The sequence below is a fragment of the Rhinopithecus roxellana genome, chromosome 17, assembly GCF_007565055.1.
Source record: "Rhinopithecus roxellana isolate Shanxi Qingling chromosome 17, ASM756505v1, whole genome shotgun sequence".
Taxonomy (NCBI): Eukaryota; Metazoa; Chordata; class Mammalia; order Primates; family Cercopithecidae; genus Rhinopithecus; species Rhinopithecus roxellana.
In genome coordinates, this window is record NC_044565.1 from 85,525,793 (window position 1) to 85,549,076 (window position 23,284).

The window sequence follows — 23,284 nt, forward strand, 5'->3', positions numbered from 1 at the left end:
TATCCCTCCTGTAATCCCTGTCTCCAGCCCCTTCCCTCCTACCCTTTCTCCACACCTGATCTACTTTCTGTCACTACAGATTAGTTGCATTACTAATTGAAGTTTTGAATATTAAATTAAGTTTCCATTTCTGAAATAAACCAGTTTGATCATTATGTATTAGCTCTCTCTCTTACATATAAGGGAACTTCAAAAAGGTCATGGGAAAATGGAATTAAAAGATACAAATAAAAAATATAAACTTTATTTTTCATCATAAGCTCCATCAAGTTTAAGACACTTTACAAGTGATGGTATCAGCCATTTAGTCCATCCCTGAAGAACTGAGGGTCCTGGGATTTAATCATGTCAATGCTGTCTTTTTTACATTAGTAACTGAAGAAAGTGGATGCCCTTTAATGATTTATTAAGATTAGGGAAAAAAAAGCAGTGAGAAGGAGCCAAATCAGGTCTGTAGGTGGATGTCTAAAGATTTTCCTATTGAAACTCTGACAAAATTGTCCTTGTTTGATGATAGGAATAAGAGGAGTATTCATGGTGGAGAACGACCCCCTGTTGAAGCTTTCCTGGGCATTTTTCTGCTAAAGTTTGGCTTTCTCAAAACACTCTCATTGTAAACAGATTTTATCATTCTTTGGCTCTCCAGAAAGTCAACAAGCAAAATGCTTTGAGCATTCTCAAAAACTGTTGCCATGACCTTTGCTCATCACTGATCCACTTTTGCTTTGATGGGCCATCTCTACATCTTGGTAGCCATTGCTTTGATTGTGCTTTGTCTTCATGATCATACTGGTAAAGCCATGATTCATCTCTTTACAATTCTTTGAAGAAATGCTTTGGGATCTTGATCCCACATGTTTGCAACATCCATTGAAAACTCTGCTTTTGTCTGCAGCTGATATGGAGTGCAGCGGTTTTGGCATCTATGAAGTGGAAAACTTGCTCATCTTTAATTTTCCAGTCAGAATTGTGTAAGCTGAACTAACTGAGATTTCCGTGGTGTTAGCTATTATTTTTTCTGTTAATCATTGGCCCTCTTCAATTAAAGCATGAACAAGATGAATTTTTTCCTTAAAAATTGATGCAGATGGTCTGCCACTGTGGGCTTCATCTTCAACATTGTCTCATCCCTTCTTACAATGAGTTATCCATTTGTACACTGCTGATTTCTTTGGGGTGTTGACCCCACAAAGTTTCTGTAAAGCATCAAGATTTAGCCATTCTTCCACCCAAGCTTCACCATAAATTTAATGTTTGTTCTTGTTTAAATTTTAGCAGAATTCATGTTCCTCTAATGAGGCTCTTTTCAAACTGATGTCTTATCCTTCTTAGTGCCTCAAACTAGATCCTATTCAGACATTTTATGACAAGTTAGCATAAGTTTATTCTGATGCAAAAAAACTGAAATCTATGCATAGGTTTTTCAAAATACACATTTTCCATGAACTTTTTGAAGACCTCTATTATTTCTCTATTTGTTTAACCAACAGTTTGCTTCTATGTTTATAAATGAGATTGGGCTGTAAGTTTTCTTTCTAGTAATGCTTTAGTATCAAGGTTATGCTTTAGTATCAAGGTTATGCTAGCCTTTTAAGATAAGCTGAGGATGGGGAGAATGTTTCCTATTCTTTTTTATTCTCTGGAAGAATTTATATAAGATAGGTTTTTTATTTTTTTAAAAGTTTTGGTTTGAATCAACCAGTGAAACCAACTAGACCTAGAGGGTTTTCTTTGGAAAGTTTTAAGTTATTAATTCAATTTTTAAATAAGGGGTTTTTCACATTCTGTTTCTTCTTGCGCTGTTAGTTTTTGTAAAAGGTATGTTTTCTTGACTTTTTAATTGACCATATGCATGTAATATGCATACAGCCTGAGTCATGAGAGTGAGACCCTGTCTCAAAACCAACCAACCAAACAACCACAACAACAACAAAACTCTATAAGCTCTGTAGTGACGTTTCCTCTTTTATTTCTGATATTGGTTATTTAAGCTTACTTTCTCTATTTCTTCATGATTCTCCATAGAGGTTTATAAATTTATTAATCATTTCAAAGAACCAACTTTTACCCTTATCGATCCTCTCTATTGTATTTTTGTTTTCTGTTTTACTTGTTGCTGTTTTTTATTTCCTTCCTTATATTTTCTTTAGATTTCTGGGGGTATTTTTTGGTTCGTTTTTTGAGACAGGGTCTCACCATGTTGTCCAGGTTGGTCTCCAACTCCTAGGCTCGAGCAATCCTCCTGCCTTGGCCTCCCAAAGTGCTGGGATTACTAAATAGGCATAAGCCACTGTGCCCAGCCTGTTTTATTTAGATTTAAGTTGTTCTTTTTATAACTTTTTATCAAGGATGTTTAGCTTATTGCTTTTCAGTTTTTCTTCTTCTCTAATATATGAATTTGGGGGCCATAAACTTTACTCATAGAATAGTTTTAATGATGTACCTCATAAATTTTAAGGAACATTTACTTCAAAATAGGCTCTAATTTCCATTGTGATTTTTTTCTTTGGCCCATGGGTTATTAGAAAGTATATTTCTTAATTTATAAGCATTGTGAATTTTCTAGGAAAATTTTTGTTATTGATTTCCAGTCTAATATCTTTATGGTCAAATAATTTGTTTTGTATAAATTCAATTCTTTGGAATTTGTGGTAATTTGCTTTCACATATGGTTGATTTTGATAATGATCTATGCATACTTGAAGCCAATGTGTATATTCTGATGTTTCAAGGTAGAGTATTGTATGTGTGACTGTGAGGTCAAATATGTAAAAAGTATTGTTCAAATCTTATATATCCTTATAAATTATCTGATATACCTGAGAGAGAGAGATGTTCAGATTGCTCGCTATGATTTTTAAATTTCTCTGTTTTGTCAGTGTTGTTTAATATATAATTTTGAGCTATGTTACTAGCTGAATTAAAATGTAGAAGTATTATCTCTTAATAGAGAACTTAAACCTGTATCATTTTTTTTTTTTTTTGAGACGGAGTCTCACTCTGTCGCCCAAGCTGGAGTGCAGTGGCCGTATCTCAGCTCACTGCAAGCTCCGCCTCCCGGGTTCATTTAAAAATGCATTTGTCCCTCCATGTGCATGGGTTCCACACCTGTGGATTCAATCAAGGATCAAAACTATTTGAGAAAAAATTGCATCTGTAATGAACACATACAGACTTTTTTTCTTGTCATTATTCCCTAAACAATACAGTATGACAACTATTTATATAGCATGTATATTGTATTATAAGTAATCTAGAGATGATTTAAAACATATGGGAATACATTATATGCAAATACTATTCTGTCTTATATCAGGGACTTGACTATCCATGGAGTTTGGTATCCATAGGAGGTCTTGGAATCAATCCCCCATGGATACCTTAAGGCCTTCTTTGATATAATTACAGCTTATAAGCTATTGGCACATATTTTCATTTTATATATACTTAAAATCTCCTAATGTATTATTATAACTATTGCTATATTCAGTTAAAAATTTAGGTTTATCCACATGTTTGCCCTTTTCATGGTTCTTTATGCCTTCCTGCATCTTTGAGCTTCCATCTGGAAGCTGAATACACCCTTTAGTATTGTCTTTAGGTTAGACTATTGATGACAAATTCTCTACATGAAGTGAAAAATGTTTTTTTTTTTCACTTCATTATTGAGGAATAATTTTACTGGGAGAGAATTTTAGGTTTATAGCTATATTCCTTCAGCACTTTGAAGATACCATTCCATGTTATTCTGGCTTCTGTTGATTCTTTCGAGAAATCAGCTGTCAGTCTAATACTTGTACCTTTGATGTTAATCTGTCTATGTCTATTCTCTCAGGTTTCTTTTAATATTTTCTCTATAACTTTTATTTTTAGCTTTTTTTTTTTTTTTTTTTTTTTTTTTTTTTTTTTTTTTTTACTATGCTGTGCTTTTCTTTTTCCTTATCTTGGTTTAGGTTTAGAGATCTACTTGAATCTGTGCTTTTGGCCAATTTTTGGAAAGTCTCAGTCATTATCTTCTTAAATATGCCTCTTTCCCATTCTGTCTTCCCTCTCTTCTGGATACCTTCTGTCTAACTTTCTGGACATGCATGAATGGGCCCCAGCAACCTACCTGACCCCATCCCCTGCCTTACTCTCGTTACTTACTTGTCTCTATCTTGCTGTTTTTCTAACATGCCAAGCATGCTTCTTACCCCTAGATTTTTAAAAATATTGTTTCCTTAGCCTGGAACACTGTTTTCAAGATATGTGTAAGACTCATTCCCTTACATGATTCAGGTCTCTGCTCAAATGTGGTCTTATCAGAGAGGCTTTCCCTGACATTTATTCAAAATTGTCATCCAGACCTCTCCTCTCCCATATTGTTGTCTAACTCTTTACCTGGTTTTATGCTTCTTCATAGCACTTAATACAATATGACATTATATTTCCAATATTTATTTGCTTATTCTTTGTCTCTCTCCATTTGAATAGAAGTTCTGTGAGAGGAGCGAGCTTTTTCCCACCCCCTCCTCAGAGCTGTATCCCAATCCCTGGAATAGTGCCTAGATTACAGTAAATGTTCAATAAATATTTGTAGGAGAATGAATGAATGATTAATATATAGTAGATATAGGAAGAGTTCTCTATAGGAAGTGAAGAAAGAGAAGGCAGAATAACAAATTAAGCAAGTCTTTTAATTTGTATGGTCTATATTTTAATCTTTTGAATGTAAAGATAGTATCATTGATCATATTTCTGTTCATCAATGTTACCTAAAATAGCAAAATGAAATATTAATATGTTTGAAGACACAACTTTCATTAGTTTAAATTAACTGCCATCTCATTTAGTTTAGGCATATGGTCCACACATTTTTAAGAACATTTAATTTTAATTTAAAAAATTAAACCTACCAAATAAGATGCATTATTTTCCAGTGATTTAATATGTATATTCAAGACTTTTTCAATGTTTTTTATAGTATAAAATTATTGTGATTGCACATGAAAATTTATTATTTTAGCAAAATATTATGAGTGCTTATACGTACAAAGGCTAAAAAACTGATATCCCTACCAACCACAAAAAAATAGGCCAGGCTGCTGGGTACTGCCTAGCCTATTTTTTTGTGGTTGGTAGGGATATCTCTTTATAGTGTAGATATTTAAGGACTCATATAGAACCACCATTTTTTATGGGCAAAAAAACCCAAGTCTGGTCTTCTAAATGTCTTTTTCTTGCCCTAAATAAATCATAAATCCACCTATAATACCTAGACCCACACAATGTATATTCGTCATAGCTGCTCAGAAGGAATCCACAGTGTAGGTCAGAGCTACTTGACGAGAAAAAGTCTTGACTCTGCTAATAATGTTTTTACCTCACTGGCACCCACAGTCTTTTCGCCAGATTGCCTGAAGTCAGCATGCCTTCCTGATGGTCATGGACTGTTCTGCTTTTCCAAGAATGTCTCAAAGGGATCCTGCCTGAAAGGAAAGAGGCCATACTGTGATATTTCACTGCTTATAAAGAGACCAAGAATGGCCTGTCTTGTTCTTTTAGCTAGCTTCAAACAAACTTAGCCAGCTTAAAAACAGAAATGGAACTGATGAAGTCATCAACCTAGAGGCTCCTGCTACTGCCCATGTATTTTCTAGTCTAGAATGAAGCTAATAATCTCAAGAACTGCTTCCTAGAAAGGTTAAGGAGAAAAGCATGACCCATCCCACTTCTCCTCCCATTTCCCACTCTTGAAATAGTATTGTTAGCATCTGATGTGAGCCAGAGGAGTATTTGAGGCTGTGCCATATGTCCCTGTTAGAAACACTGAACTTATAATGACTAAGAAACTCCAGGGGGTTGTCTAAACCACCAAGGTTATAAAAGACACAGCATTATCACAGCTGAACTAAAATGTAATATGATTCTTACTTTACCACCCATGGTGACCTAAGAAGGTGGTATGGCAGACAAACTCTAAATAGAGGGCTCATTTGTGGCTCACCAAGAAGCTAAATATGCTGTTTTCATGGTAGACTAGGGAAGAATAAACTGGGAAATATTTCCAAATGTCATGTGCTTATATATGAATCTATTCATTTATTTATTTTTAAAATTCTTCTGAGAAGTACTTTAGAAGTAATCCATAAATTTAAAGTATTTATAACAAAAATTATACATATTCTTACCAGTTTAGAGCATTACCCAGAAGGAATTGTGACTCCATGGTCCAGGGGATTAGAGTTCGTCATTAGGGGTGGGAATTTCTTCTCAGAACGAAGTTAGAGCTGTAACCATCTTATGCGACCAAGTAGATGTTTGAGAAAGATCTGGAATTACTGTAATGAGGGTGAGTAGCATTGAGAATGCCCATATAGTCTGTAGCTTAGATGGGGGTGGGTGTCACCATGATCTTAGTGTTGCACTTTTTGGAAACTAGGTGAGGAATGAAGTCACAATCCCCTAAGAAGGGAATAATGGATAAACTAGTTATCAGTTTATTATTTTAAAGTTGAAAACAGACCTCATGCAGGAATCATTCTGCATATGTGGTGAATCTTTCTTGATGAGCAAACACAAAAGAAAATTGACTTCTTCCAAAAAAATAGCACATCAGACTTTTGTAGCCTGGAGAACTCATTCTTCTCTACTTTAGAGATGTTTCTTTTTCTAATAACTGGGAAGGGCTGTCTCTAATCAGAGCTCCTGTACCACCCCTAAAGACATCAATACTTTCCCCTTCTCCAACTTTTAGTTTTCCCATTTTTATTGGTCCTCAAAACTTTGTCTTTGCAGCACTGCCTGCCTCATCATACTTGTGACAAGTTAAATTCCTAAGACTGAGGCTCGTATTACAAAGGATGCAATTTAGATGACACCTCCCTGGTGAGATGAGTGGCTCTCTGGCAAACAGGGTGGGGAACATAGAGAACTAAGAGTCAGGAAACTTGGGGCCTATATCTAGGGCATCTGTTACCTAACATTCTGACCCAGACTATGTTTTTCTTGCTTCAGTGGGCTTAGGCTGCAAAATAAGGTCCCTTTCACCTTTGACACATAATCCAGATCTTGTACTTTAGTAATTTTAGAAAGAAGACATTTAGGGCGGGGAGATAAATCTCTGTTCTCATTGAGGTAATGAGATTCTGCACCATTTTATTTTTCTTGGTAAAATCTTTGCTTATAATCTGGCAGCCTTTATTTGTATTCCTTTTTCTTCCTTTGGCTGGCTGGAGAGTAAGTGCCATTGACATGGCCCAAAGAGTATCTTCTTTTCAGCCTTGGAGCAAGGAGTCCCAAGAGTAGAGCAGCCCCACTCCCTCCCCAAATGCCTGTGAATGACAAGGCAGGAAAAACATTTTTTAATTAAGTCAATTCAATTGTTACAAGTTGAATTAATCTCTAATTTAGGGATATCATGGGGAACTATTTATAATACATGCCAGCTGACCCTTATCCAAATTTCCATGGAAATAGCAATGTTATAACACAGGGTGTTCTTGGACTGCTCTAAAAATTCCAGCTGGTTTAAGTATGATACTGAACTGAAAAATGAAGCCTTCTAACAAATGTGTTGAAGTATGCACTCAGGTGCTCAGGAGGTACAGGCTTAGCTTGAAAAAATTTAATTAAGACCTCTGATATTGTTGTGTTGTTTCTATCTGACATCAAATAGGAACTGCAGAAAGTTTTGCAGTTTTTTTTTCTCCTCCATAAGGTAGAGATTCATCTATGCCAGGAGAAGTGAAGATAGTCGTATCTTTCTCTTGAATAATGTAATAAAGTTTTGCAAGGGATAAACCGTGTTTCAATTGTACCAGATTTATTTATCAAATGTGTTGCCATTAAGAGTATGAACATATTTCAGCTGAGGTCGGCACAGTGGCTCACGCCTGTAATCCCAGCTCGTTAGGAGGCCGAGACGGGCGGATCACCGGAGGTCAGGAGTTTGAGACCAGCCTGGCCAACATGGCGAAACTCTGCCTTTACTAAAAATATAAAAATTAGCTGGGCGTGGTGGCAGGTGCCTGTAATCCCATATACTTGGGAGGCTGAGGCAGGGAGAATTACTTGAACCCAGGAGGCAGAGGTTGCAGTGAGCTGAGATCACGCCATTGCACTCCAGCCTAGGCAACACAGCAAGACTCTGTCTCAAAAAGAAAAAAAAAATCACCTGAAATAATAGCATGTGGGAGAAATTAGCCATGTATTTATAATATGCCTAGTAAAAGTGCAGATGCCATGACTGTGTTGCATGCTTGGTGAAAGTAATGGTAGGTTTGCTATATTCAAAACATTTGAGTTAATCTGTTCAAACCATGCACAGCATTACAGAAATGACATTCCAATGCAGTGACTGCAGTCTGCAGCAGTTGGAGTTTTGTCATCTATACAACGTCAGACAAGATGCAAACAACCAGGCTTGGTAGATAGAATATCCTGCGAGAATTGAGTAATCCTGAGATGACTTTGCTCATCACTGATGTCCTGTGACATCAACTGAAGGCTTATCTTGCCCATTTCACCTTGTCATTGTGGTTATTGGTTTTCTCCATTAAAATGGAAAATTGGATTATATTTAGCAGAATAAACATATATTTGATGCTTTAGGTAAAATATATACAGTCATGTGACACATAATGACGATGTTTTAGGTAAAATGTATACAGTCATATGCCACATAATTCAACATTTTTCATAATTCAATGTAATTCATCAACAATGAACTGCATATATAATAGTGGTCCCATAAGATTAAAATTAATATTTTTACTGTACCTTTTTTATGTTTAGATGCACAAAAATGTCATTGTGTTACAGTTGCTTACACTATTCAGTAACATGGCATACTATACTGCATTGCACTCCATATGCGCCATTGCACTCCAGCCTAGGCGACAGCCTGCATCTGCAGCGTAGGAGCAAATAGGCTACACCACATATCCTAGGTGGGTAGTAAGCTATACCATCCAGATTTGTGTAAGTACACTCTGTGATGTTCACACAACAATGTAATCACCTAACGATGCATTTCTCAGAATGTATCCCAGTCATTAAATAATGCATGACTCTATGTATAATCTGAAGTTAGCACCCTTTAGCAAACTCCTGAATCATTAATTTGTAACCCTTTGGTTACATCTTTTCTTGCCATTATAAGAATTTGCTTAATATGAATTTGTGGATTACAGTGATTTAAAGTACTCTTTATATTAGGGAGATTAGCCCTTTGTCTATGAGATGACAGTATTTTCTTCCCTAGTTTGGCATTTTTTGTTTGAAAAATTTTTTTGTCATGTAGACTAAAATTTTTTTTCCAGTACAATCATGTGTTTAACAATGGGGATACATTCTGAGAAATGCATCATTAGGCAATTTCTTTGTTGTGCAAATACTGTAGGGTAGACTTACACAAACCTAGATGGTAAAGCCTACTACACACCTAGAATGTGTGGTATAGCCTGTTGCTTCCATTTTACAGACGTATATGGCACGTTATTGTACCTAATACTGTAAGCAATGGCAACACAATGGTAAGTATCTGTGTATCTAAACACAGAAAAGGCACAGTGAAAATATGGTATTATAATCCTATGGGACCATTGTCACATACGCAGTCCATCTTTTTATTTTTTTTGAGATGGAGTCTCACTGTGTCACCTAGGCTGGAGTGTAGTGGCGCAATCTCAGCTCACTGCGACCTCTGCCTCCCAGGTTCAAGCGATTCTTCTGCCTCAGCCTCCTGAGTAATCCCTGCAATCTCAGCTCACTGCAACCTCTGCCTCCCGGGTTCAAGTGTTTCTCCTGCCTCAGCCTCCCAAGTACCTGGGATTACAGATGTGCGCCACCACACCTGGCTAATTTTTTTTTTCTTTTTTCTTTTTAGTAGAGATGGGGTTTTACCATGTTGGCCAGGCTTCTCTCGAACTCCTGGCCTCAAGTGATCCACCTGCCTCAGCCTTCCAAAGTGCTGCAATTACTGGCAGGCCCATAGTCTGTCATTGATGGCAACACTGTTATGCTGTGTGTGTGACGATAGTTGGTTTTTTTTAAATCCACAGCTAACCTGAAAGCCTTTTATGTCTCCAGATTTTAACAGAAAGTCTTCCCCACTCTGAGTTAGTAGAGATAGTTTCCTTTGTTTTCTTCAAGTCTTTTACTTATTTCATTTTTAAAATTAAAATTTTTACTCCTTTAGAATTTACCTGGTATATAGTATAAGGCATGAATTCAACTTAATTTTATTAAAAACACCTCTCCAGTTTTCTCAAGACAATTTGAGTTGCTCATCTTTTCCTCACTGATTTAACTTATGTATATTTGTATGTATGTATGTATGTATGTATGTATTTATTTATTTATTTATTTATTTATTTAGAGATGGGGCCTCACTCTGTCACCCAGGCTGGAGTGCAGTGGTGCAATCTCGGTTCACTGCAACCTCTGCCTCCTGGGTTCATGTAATTCTCACGCCTCAGCCTCCCAAGTAGCTGGGCTTACAGGTGTGTGCCACCACACCCAGCTAATTTTTTTTATTTTTATTAGAGATGGGGTTTCACCATGTTGGCCAGGCTTGTCTCGAACTCCTGACCTCAAGTGATCTGCCTGCCTTGGCCTCCCAAAGTGCTGGGATTATAGGCAGGAGCCACTGTGCCTGGCTTAGATACCCTATATGTCATACACCAAATTCTGTATGCATTGGGATCTATTTCTAAATTTCCTGTTCTGTTTTCTTGATTTGTCTATTCCTGTGTCAGGAATACACCTTCAATTATTGTAGCTTTATATTATTTTATAATACATGCTAGGAATTGTCCCCCTCATTTTATTCTCCTTTAGAGATTTCCTTGAAATCCTTGTTTTGTTTTTTTCTGTATAATGTTTATTTTTGAATTGACACATAATAATTGTACATATTAATGGAGTACATTATGGAGTAAATTTATTTATTTATTTATTTATTTATTTAGAGATGGGGCCTCACTGTCACCCAGGCTGGAGTGCAGTGGTGCAATCTCGGTTCACTGCAACACTATATTGAAACATAGTGATGTTTCAATATATACAATGCTTAGTGATCAGATCAGGATAATGAGCATATCCATCATCTCAAACATTTAAAATTTCTTTGTACTGGAAAAATTCAATACCCTCTCTTCTAGCTATTTGAAAGGTTTTTAGCTTCTTTGGGTTCGAACTTCCTCCTTTAGCTCGGAGAAGTTTGATCGTCTGAAGCCTTCTTCTTTCAACTCGTCAAAGTCATTCCATCCAGCTTTGTTCCCTTGCTGGCCAGGAGCAGTGTTCCCCTGGAAGGGGAGAGGCGCTCTGATTTTAAGAATTTTCAGCGTTTCTGCTCTGTTTTTTTCCCCCATCTTTGTGGTTTTATCTACCTTTAGTCTTTGATGATGGTGACGTACAGATGGGGTTTTGGTCTGGATGTCCTTTCTGTTTGTTAGTTTTCCTTCTAACAGTCAGGACCCTCAGCTGCAGGTTTGTTGGAGTTTGCTGGAGATCCACTCCAGAGGCTGTTTGCCTGGGTATCAGCAGTGGAGGCTGCAGAACAACAAATACTGCAGAACAGCAAATGTTGCTGCCTTATCGTTCCTCTGGAAGCTTCATCTCAGAGGGGTACCCGGCCGCGTGAGGTGTTGGTCTGCCCCTACTGGTGGTGCCTCTCGGTTAGGCTACTCAGGGGTCAGGGACGCACTTGAGCAGGCAGTCTGTCGGTTCTCAGATCTCAAACTCTGTGCTCGGAGAACCACTACTCTCTTCAAAGCTGTCAAACAGGGACATTTAAATCTGCAGAGGTTTCTGCTGCCTTTTGTTTGTCTATGCCCTGTCCCCAAAGGTGGAGTCTACAGAGGCTGGCAGGCCTCCTTGAGCTGCAGTGGGCTCCACCCCGCTCAAGCTTCCTGGCCACCCTGGCCACTTTGTTTACCTACTCAAGCCTTAGCAATGGCGGGCGCCCCTCCCTCAGCCTCCCTGCCACCTTGCAGTTAGATCTCAGACTGCTGTGCCAGCAATGAGGGAGGCTCCGTGGTGTGGAACCCTCTGAGCCAGTCGCAGAATATAATCTCCTGGTGTGCCATTTGCTAAGACCCTGGTGTGCCATTTGCTAAGACCCTTGGAAAAGCGCAGTATTAGGGTGGGAATGACCTAATTTTCCAGGTGTTGTGTGTCATGGTTTCACTTGGCTAGGAAAGGGAATTCCCTTACCCCTTGCGCTTCCTGGGTGAGGCAATGCCTTGCCCTGCTTTGGTTCTCACTTGGTGGGATGCACCCACTGTCCTGCCCCCACTGTCCGACTCGCCCCAGTGAGATGAATCCAGTACCTCAGTTGGAAATGCAGAAATCACCGGTCTTCTGTGTTGCTCACGCTGGGAGCTGTAGCCTGGAGCTGTTCCTATTCGGCCATCTTGGATGGAAATCTCCTTGCCCATTTTTTAATCAGATTTTTTTTTTTTTTTTTTTTTTTTTGCTGTTGCAATGTTTGATTTCCTTGTATATTCTGGATATTAATCCCCTGTTGGATGAATAGTTTGCAAATATTTTCTCCTATTCTACAGTTTGCCTTTTCACTCTGTTGTTTCTTTTCCTGTGCAGCTTTTCAGTTGGATACAATCTGTTTATTTTTGCTTTTTTTGCCTGTGCTTTTGAGGTCTTATTCATAAAATCTTGCCCCAGCCCAATGTCCTGGAGCATTTCCCCTGTTTTTGTCTAGGAGTTTTATAGTTTTAGGTATTACATTTAGGTCTTTAATCCACTTGAAGTTGTTTTTTATGTAGAGTGAGAGATGGAGGTCTAGTTTCATTCTTCTCCATGTGGCTAGTTTTCCCAGCATCATTTATTGAAAAGATTGTTCTTTTCCCCAATTAATGTTCTTGGCATCTTTGTCAAAAATGGGTTGTCTGTAAATGGATTACTTTCTGGGCTCTCTATTCTGTTCCACTGATCTATGTGTTATTTTTTTTTAAATATACTTTAGAATTTGTCTCATTCTCCCCCCAGCCTTGCCCTTCTCCAATTTTTGGCCTTGTTACTCTAATTATAATTAATTGCTAAATTAGCTTAGGGAGAACAATTTTATAAGGTTGAGTCTTCCTATCTAACTTTGTATGTCTTTCCCTTTATACAAGTCTTTGTGTCTTCAGGAATGCTTTAAAAATTTATTAGTAAATATGGCACATTTCTAAAGCTTTTTCTTAAATATTTCATATTTTGCTGTTGCTATTGTAAAGTCTTCCCCCATTTCATCTTCCAACTTTGTGTTTGTAATCTAAAATCTATTGATATATGTAGTAATTCTGTATCTTGCTGCGTAAGTTTTCTTATTGTTTACTTTTTCAATTGAATGTCACAGGTTTTCTATATTCATCACAAGTTGTAGTAGTTTTATTATGTTCTCTAAATTTTTATACTTCTAGTTTCTTTCTCTTAGTAATTATATTGTCTAATATCTAATATCTAGGATGTTAAGTAATGAGGGTGACAAATAACCATCCTTCTTTGTTCCTGAATTGAGTGGAATACCTCTAGTGTTGTCCTGGTAAGCATAATGGTTACTTTGGGATCAAGGTATATTTTATCAAGTTAAGAAGGTATACATTTATTTCTACCTTGACTTCAACATATTTCTAAATCATAGTAAAGCCCCAGGGCTATGTACTTGCACCATGATAGGATAAAAGCTCTAAACGGAAAGAAACTTAGGACCCTCTAGTCTACCTTCCTCCCATCATGAGCAATGAATTCCAAGCACAGGAAGGTTGTAACTACTCCCTGCCCCAAAGTCCTAAAATTAGATTCGAAGACAAGTTGGAACACTGTCTCTTAGGTCTTATACCAGTGTTTTTTGGAGTATGTTAGGCTAACACTAGTTCTCTATAACATTATTTCTCTTCCATTTTGCTCTCTCCTTGAGATTTTCCCATTTTATCCTTCTCTTCTCATCCCACTTCTGGGACTTCACATGTGTTGCTTGGCTGTGCATTCTTCCTGCAGCCTGCCATTGCTGACAAGCCAAGTTTATTGTAGGAGATTTCTAGACAGTGACATAATCCCTTCCCCACCCAAAAAGACTCTTTGCTATTTGCTCTTCCTGGACAAAGTACATTGTCTTCCAAATGCTGTTGGTTATATCTGGAATTAAAGCAGAAAGCTCATTGGAGCCACTGAACACCTCAAAATATACTTTTTTTTATTATTATTATTATACTTTAAGTTCTAGGGTACATGTGCACAATGTGCAGTTTGTTACATATATATACATGTGCCATGTTGGTGTGCTGCACCCATTACCTCGTCATTTACATTAGGTATATCTCCTAATGCTATCTCCCCTCCCCCCAATAGGCCCTGATGTGTGATGTTCCCCTTCCTGTGTCCAAGTGATCTCATTGTTCAGTTCCCACCTATGAGTGAGAACATGTGGTGTTTGGTTTTCTGTTCCTGTGATAGTTTGCTGAGAATGATGGTTTCCAAGTAATTTTAAAGGGTCCATTTTGTGATAGATATAATACCATGCTCTAGGGATACATAGATGAAAAGATAGCCCCCTACTCTGAAGAAACTTACAGTCTACTATGGTGTCTAGAATGGAACTTAGAAGCCACTTCTTATAGGAAGCCATCCCTAAACTTCAGGTAGGGAAAACGTCCCTCGTATGTGGTCCCATAGCCCCCATGCTTACACTTAAGTTTGGCATTGGTCACACTGTAGATTGTCTCCTATGCTAGACTGTAGGCTGCTTGAGAACAGGGACTATGTCTTACTCATCACAGAAGAAAAGAAGATAACTAAAACATAATCTTGGCCCTTGAAGAACTTAAAATTGAGTGACAAATATAAACTACTAACATATGTAACAAACTAAGTTCAGTCTACATTTGTATGAATTATAAATTCTACAGAATATATGCTACAAGAGGTAGGAGGTTTTGGAAAGGTGATTTAGAGGATATGGCCTTTGAGTTTAGAAGGAATGGTGTGATTTCCATAGTTGAGGTGGGCAAGTGAATCCAAGGTTAGGGAACATCATGAGCAAAGGCACAGAATTGGGACTGTATATGGGCTACTTAAGGAACAATAAGGCGTTCCATCTGAGTGGACTCTGGTAAGAATGTCAGGTAGGGGCTTGGTTGTAGCTGATCTTGGATACAACCATAGGGTGTTTAGATTTTCTTCTGCAGGCAATAGTGCATTGACAAGGATATCTGAGCAAAAGGGACATGATTACTTTATCAATAGTGTAAATGATGGGAAAAGAGAGATAATATTCAGGAAGGGGATTCCTCAGACTTCCAATAATGTAGACAAAAGATATTAAGGTGAAAATAGATATGGAAAGGGAACAATTCTGGAAGCATTGTGCAAATGGACATGTCAGATCCTAACCTGGAATAAGGGAGATTCCAATTTAAGAGTCCTTATTTCCTGCCTCAGCGGAGCTTGCAGTGAGCTGAGATCGTGCCACTGCACTCCAGCCTGGGCAACAGAGCAAGACTCTGTCTCAAAAAAAAAATAATAATAATAATAAGTGTCCTTATTTCAAAGGTGATGGCTCTAGTTTACATTCTCTGTCATTCACATGCTCTGGCCATGGCATGGGTAAAGTCACTCAGAAAGCACATAAAGAAAAGCCAGAGCGAGGTCACAGAACCTTATGGAAAACTTATATTTAAGGGGTAGGTAAGTCTTCAGATTTAGAAGAAATTATGTTTCAAACTTATTAAAAAGACAAAAATGGGCCAGGCATAGTGGGATTATGCCTGTAATCCCAGCACTCTGAGGCTGAGGCAGGAGGATTGCCTGAGCCCAGGAATGTAAGAGCAGCCTGGGCAACACAGCGAGACTTCATCACTACCAGGAAAAAAAAAAAAAAAAAAAAATTAGCTGGGCATGGTGGCATGTGTCTGTAGTCCCAGCTACTAGGCTGGCTGAGGCAGATCACTTCAGCCCAGGAAGGGTGAGGCTGCAGTGAGCTGTGATTGCACCACTGTACTCTAGCCTGGGCAACAGAGCAAGCCTCTGTCTCCAAAAAAAAAAAAAAAAATCTCACAGACATAGTTTTCATCCTTAAGTGGTTTGCTTAAGTTATTATCTGGTTTATTGCACAGACCCCAACCCCTGACTTGTAGCTCAGTGCACTTTCTATTTTATGCTCTAGATTTTAGTTTAATGCTAAATGTGAGGATATCACCTACCTTTTCCATCCTCATCTATCTTAGTAAACCGGATTAAATTTGAGTTCTGGACCCCTTTTCTTAAAATATCTTCTATCTCAGCTGGGCATGGTGGCTCATGCCTGTAATCCCAGCACTTTGGGAGGCCAAGGCGGGTGGATCATGAGGTCAGGAGTTCGAGACCCGCCTGGCCAACATGGCGAAACCCTGTTTCTACTAAAAATACAGACGTTAGCTGGGCGTGGTGGCGCGTGCCTGTAATCCCAGCTACTTGGGAGGCTGAGCCAGGAAAATCGCTTGAACCTGGGGAGGCAGAGGTTGCAGTGAGCCGAGATTGCACCACTGCACTCTAGCCTGGGCGACAGAGCAGAACTCCATCTCAGGGCAGGGGAGGGGGGCTGGGGGGAAGTATCTTGTATCTCATACATTTATAGCTACCAATAGCAAAGAGAAAATTGTGCCACTAGAAAATAGAGCAAGTCATCTATGTGGATGCCACTTTATATTATGTGATATGAATTCATATAAAAAGCCTAATTAAATCTACCTTATGTTTCAAAGGCAGTAAGTTAATCTTATACATTATTGTTTTCATACTCTTTATGTAAAAGAAAAACTACCTCATTTTCAATGGTAAATTATTATCCCCCAAATACGTTGCTGTATACAGAAGTGGAAAGATTTTGCTCAAGTAAGCCAAAGCAAATGATTTCATTGTAGTTCTACAGAAGTTTTTGTTGGTACTAATACTGTAATGGTCTATAGCATATGCCACAGGTATTGTTTGAAAATTTTTTTATCTCCTAATTATCAAATGAAATATTTATACCTCAAAGAGGGAGGCCTGAAAAGACACGAAACTTTGAAATATAGACCATCTTACAGTCTTCAGAATAGCATCATCCCTGTTGAACAACATAAAAAAATGTGGATTTTATGATATATTTGTCTGGAAGATATAAAAATGAATCATCATGAGCCATTATTAAAGAACTGTTTATAAACGAAAAACTCTGATGAAGGTCAGTTGACAAAATGAGTGGAGCACTGTAAATACTAAGAGTTGATGGCCCATGCCTAGATAATTCAGTGTTTCTATTCTTAGAAAATGGATTTTAGCCATTTGAATGTGGCCTAGTAAATGATCCTGTCACAATTTTCACATATCAATTCATGGTTTACCCAAAAATATCTGCAGCATACTTTTAAATTGGCCTTTTTCTGGCAGAGGGATTCCAGAAAAATAATGTTTTTGTTTTGTTTTGTTTTGAATTTATTTGCTTACTTTGGGTTTCTTTTGTTTTTCTTAAGCAAGAATATTAAAGTACAATATCCATACAGAGAAGTATGTTTTCTAAATGTACAACTTGAAGTTTCACAAATTGAATATACTTATTTATCCAGCACCCAGAGCAAGACACAAAACATCACCAGCCCTTCAGAATCTACCATCTCATACTTCCTTCCAGTCAATAGGTACTTATCACCCCAAAGTTTACTGGGAGACAGTTCTCCCATGTGTCTCATGTTTCTGCATATCTTGTGAGCAAAGGCACTGACTGCATGTGTGCAGAACGTCTTTTCGAGGTAGCCTTGGAAGACAGAGTGTCTCCAGAGCAAAGCACAGGTGTGTTTAGAGTCTTGAAAATAGAGATTATGTCCCTTAGAGAGCAAAGAACAGGTTTACTTACTATTTAGTATAACAGATATGTCTCCCTTCAAAGCGAAAAGGACAGGCATGCTTACTGCCCATTATAAAAGATTCAGCTTCCCTATGTTCCCTACGGTAGTTCCTCTCCTGTAACACAATCCACTGTATGTACAGATGTCACTTGGCTTTATGTTGCCTTGTGGGAATTAGAGCTGAGGGAACCAGTGCAAATACTGACACTCTTTTGACTATTGAGTTTTAAGGTCCTTTGTCTCTGACCTAGCACATAAGGCTAACTTGTTAAGGTTAAGCTTGCAAGAAGGGTAAATCTCAGACCCATCACTGTCCTTGGTAGTAACCACTATTCTGACTTCTGCCACCATAGATTAGTTTTACCCACTGTTACACTTCATACATAAAAGAATTATATAGCATGTACTCTGGCTTCTTACATTTAACAACATATTTGTGAGAATCATTCATATTATTGCATGTAGGCATAATTCTTTCTTATAGTATTCCATTGTGTGAACATTTTAAAAAATTGGTTTATTTTTTCCACTATTGATGGACATTAGGGCAGCTCCCAGTGTCAGCTATTAAAATTGTGTTGTTATAAATACTTTATGCATGTCTTTGAGTGAATATATGTACATATTTCTGTTGGGTATATTCCCAGAACTAGATCAGAGGGTACGCACTGATACTGCCAAACAACTTTCTAAAGTATTTGTACAAAGCTACTCTCCCATAAGCAGTATATGAACCTTTTGGTATCTCTGTTATTTTCAGCCTTTGTTATTTTCCATCATCTTTGCTTTGTTTTTTTTCAGTGATATGCTTTAATTTTACTGTCATCCATTCATAAGGAAAGATGCCTTTGGCATAATAGAATTATACCATCGGCGTAAGACAAATATGCCCATGGTATAATTCCAGTTTCACAAAGCAATCTCACAAGCACTTCCACTCTTTAGGCTGAGACAGGTGGATCATGAGGTCAGGAGTTCGAGACCAGCCTGGCCAACATAGTGAAACCCCATCTCTACTAAAAATATTAGCCGGGCGTGGTGGCACAAGCCTGTAATCCCAGCTACTCTGGAGGCTGAGGCAGAATTGCTTAAACCTGGGAGGGGGAGGTTGCCGTGAGCCAAGATCATGCCACTACACTCCAGCCTGGGCAACAGAGCAACTCTCCGTCTTGAAAAACAAAACAAAACAACTGAAAAAAAGACATGTCAATTACTAAGTTGTTACCAGGGCAAATTATCAAGAAAGACAATGAGAGCCATAAATTTTTTGTAATTTATTTATACATGAACACAATAGTTTCCAGTCTTCAGTGTCAGATAAGACCAAGTTATTCAAAATAAAATGTTAAAGATATGGTTTTAACAGAAACAAGATCAGGCTAAAAACTGTCATGAATATCCATATCCATATAATGTACAAAAAAGAAAGGCTGATATTATTCCAAATGTTCCTAATTGAAAGTAAAAGAAAATCTGTACAGCTGAATCTTCCCAGTAAACAGAAAGAGAAAATATTATAACACAGTATTAATCTTCCACATAAATAAGGCTACATGCAAACAAGAAAGAGAACACCCAAAATTACAGTGTTTCTTTGAAGAACCCTTCTCTAGGCAACATATTTAACACTCCAACCATCTTCTATTCTTCTATGTGAATACTAAAAAAAAAAGTACTTCTCTTCCCATCAGTAACTAGTCGACCCAGTGTTAATTCTAGGCCCGATTTTCCCCTGAATCATTTCTGCCTTTTTGTTCGGTTTTCCCTGCTTAGAGCACCCATCACAATCTCTTTCATTCTTCTATCCACTCTGAACTAGAAATCACCTTTCATTCCATCCAGCTCTGTATTCCTTTAAACCCTCTAGGAACTGCTAAAGAGGGATGAGGAGCTGAAAAGAAAGGAGAATGGGGAATAAGAGGTCTGGCAGTCTATTTTACAGAACAGCCTGCTTCTGGACATGACAAAGAGTCAAGAAACTAAAAAGCCTGCTTCTGCAGATGTTTCTGAACTACTACTTTGTTTTTTTAAAGGAAGACAGAAGAGATTTATGAGAGATGAGAGAAAAGAAAGTGTACACTCACTCTGGCACTTCATTAGGTTCAGGAAGGTAGGAAAATAAAGGTACCTAGATTTTCAATGAATCCACTGGTTGTGGCTGAGAAAGCTTGGTACTTGTCAAGAACACCAACATATTAACCTTGCCATGACGATAGGGTCTGACATGTCCCCTCAACCATTTGTCTGACAGTAGGGTTTCTGGATGATGAGGGTGGTGGTGGCAAAGAATTGAGAGGTCTTTTGGAAGAGGAAGGAGTCTTTTGTGTGCTGACAGGAAACCTGTGTCCACCACCAGTGTTGTGGAGATCCCTGTTGATTAGAAACCACAGAGTGGAGCTGGCAATGGTCTGGGATGTGTTCACTCAGCAGGGAGCTGCCCAAGGTGGTGGGCATAGCCAGTAGCAGGCAGCAATAGGTGACCACAGTCTCAGGAAAAGTAATGGAGTCCCATAATTCACACAGATCAAGTTGCCCCCTGCTGTTCTCCCTTGACTTCACTAATGCCCAGCAACTGTCGACAGGCCATGTGCCTGTACTGTCAGATGCAGAGCAGGGTGAGCTGCATAGGTTCTTAGACACAGCTAGAAATCCAAATAGGAGGAGCCAGACCAGAGGTCCTGGGAACAGAGTCCAAACAAAGGTAAAGACAGTGTAATCTACAGCATCATTCTCTTCGCTTAGAAGGATGTAACCCATCGGCTGGGAGCATGTGATGTCAACGCAGAATAGCAAAACAACCGGGTGAAAGGGAAGCAGCATAGCCACCAAGGTATCAATCTTCAGGTTGAGAGAACGGAAAGTTTAAACAGAGGGTAGAGGAAAGTCAGAACAAAAAAAGTAAAGGGCATACCTAATGCTGTTGCCCAAGCACAGGTCCAGCTCGTGGTGGCAGGGGACCTTCTGCAGGAGTAGTTCCAAAGGCAAAGGTTAACCAGACTGGAACCCAAAGGGCCTGGGGATCTCCACTGGCTCCCTCATTGGGCGACGTCTAGCTCTATGGGCGTCTTCATCCAACAGGTAGTACTGCAGTGGATTTGGCCAGAGGTCCTCTTTAATAATCTGAGCAATCCTGTCGGACTCTGGAAGGCTGTGGTCTGAAAACCAGGTGAAGAAGCTGCAGATGACATGTCGGTTCCTATGAATGAAGGACTGGGGTCCATGGCCCTGGCGCCACATGATTAGAGTGGAAAAAGACACCACTTGGCCGAAGGATCTGACCTCATAGACCTTGGCGATCAGCTTGTTTCTGAAGTAAGGGTTTCTTCCAAAGAAGAACTTAAACTTGCAGCCTGTCCTAGGGTATCTGAGCTCCTTCACTTCCAAACTGGTTAAGTAGCTTAACATCTCGGCATCTTGGCGTCTAATCATGGCAGACAGCTGTGGGTGGTGGCGGAAAGCAGTGACCCAGAAGCCCGGGATATTGCGAATGATGTCATTCCTCTGCTCCAGGTAGTATTCATGCATCTGCCCAAACCTGCGCTCCACCTGCAGGAGGGCCCTGTCAGCCTCGGCATTCACGGAGTCCAGTTCCAGCTGGATGGACTCCAGGGGATTCAGGTGGACACCCATGTTCAGGGGCCCAGGCCCTACATCCCTGTTTACCTCATCTATTGCTCTGTTTTCTTCCGCCATGTCCATTTCCTCGCCTCCTGGTTTCTCATCCACTGGGGCTGAGAGCATGGCACACTCCTCAGGCTTCACGTCCTCGGCCTTCTCCTCTGCAATCACTTCAGACGCCGACCTCCCTGCACCACAGGTTTCTACAGCCTTCTCCCCATCTAGGCCGCGCGTCTCTTCACCCGGAAAGCCATTTTTGAGGCTGCCGTCAGTTGTCAGCGAGACAGAGGCTGCTTCTAGGCCCTCCGTGGGTAGTAGAGTCACTTCCTGTCCCGCTTTGATGGCTCCATGACTGCGACTCCCATCGACCAAGATGTGGAAAGTATGGCCGCTATCTGCGGGATCCTGGGGCGGGACCCCCTCCTCTGGAAGCCGGGGCGGTGGGAGCACGACTGGCTCCAAGCGGCCCTCAAACACATCTGCCATTACCTGTGTTGCCTTGCTCTTCTCTCGGGACCTCTGGCCCTGGTGCGGGTCTTCCGGGTCATGGTCGAGAGTAGTAGGCCTCTGAGGACTCTCCAGGAGGCTCATGTTGGTAGCGGCCAGGGCGGCAGTCGGTAGAGGCCAGGCCAGTGGTGGGTACCGTCAACGTTCCTCACACAAAATGGCGAGTAAACACCTCGACTATTTGCACCGCCCACTCTTCAGTCTCGCGACACCCACCCCTCAGTCTCGCGAGTCTGGTGGTGTCCTGTACATCGTTATTTTAGCCATTATGCTGGATGAGTGGTGGTATCACACGGTGGTTTTAATTTGCATTTAGCCAAAGCCTAATCAACTGAGAACCTTCTCATGTTTTTTGGCCATTAGGATATTCTCTCTTGTGCAGTATCTGAGGCTTCTCCCTATTTCTCTGCTGGGCAGGCGTTCTTTTTCATATGGATTTGTAGGAAGCCTTTGTACATGCTAGATACTAGTCATTCTTCAAGTATAGATATTACAAATATTTCCTCCCACTCTGTGGGTTACTTTTTCTGGTTTTTTTTTTTTTTTTTTTTGAGACGGGCTCTGTTGCCCAGGCTGGAGTGCAGTGGCGCCATCTCAGCTCACTGAAGCTGCCGACTCCCGAGTTCAAGCGCTTCTCCTGCCTCAGCCTCCCAAGTAACTGGGACTACAGGCGTGCGCCACCATGCCCGGCCTTTTTTTTTTTTTTAGTAGAGATGTGGTTTTGCCATGTTGGCCAGGCTGTTCTTGAGCTCCTGGCCTCAGGTGATCCGCCCACTTTGGCCTCCCAAAGTGCTGGGATTACAGGCATGAGCCACCGCGCCTGGCCTACTTTTTCATCATCTTAATGGTACCTTTTGAAGAACAAAAGTTTTTCATCTTAATATGTGTCAAGTTGTCATTTCCCCCTCTACCTTAGTGTTTTTCTGCTCTGTTTAAGAAATCTTATCTCTTGCCTGGGCACAGTGCCTCACACCTGTAATCCCAGCACTTTGAGAGGCGGAGGTGGGAAAATCACTTGAGCCCAGGAGTTGGAGACCAGCCTGGGCAACATAGGAAGACCCCATCTCTATTTTTAAAAAGAATTTAAAAATGAGGAACCTTATCTCACCAAGATTGTTCAAATTTATATCTGCCATCCAGCCGGAATTGATTCTTATCAGTGGGGTCACAATTTGTTTTTTTCCATGTGAATATCTAATTGACCCAGCCTTGTTTATTGAAAAGACAATTCTTTCCACATTCATAGGTTTTTAAATGTTTCCATCAGAAGTGACATAAATCATTGGCCAGAGCTAGTCAGTTGACCTTGTCTA

At 39.6% G+C, this 23,284-nt stretch overlaps 2 protein-coding genes across 5 annotated transcripts in view; one reads left to right on the forward strand and one right to left on the reverse strand.

The window, feature by feature from the left end:
• Positions 1-23,284, forward strand: part of ACYP2 (acylphosphatase 2) — a 195,340-nt gene that overhangs the window by 124,595 nt on the left and 47,461 nt on the right. The gene's annotated exons all lie outside the window — the stretch shown is intronic.
• TSPYL6 (TSPY like 6) lies at positions 19,108-22,435 on the reverse strand. The gene has a single exon (XM_010378893.2). The coding sequence runs from the start codon at positions 22,053-22,055 to the stop codon at positions 20,835-20,837; it is 1,221 nt and encodes a 406-aa protein (XP_010377195.2). The 5' UTR covers positions 22,056-22,435; the 3' UTR covers positions 19,108-20,834.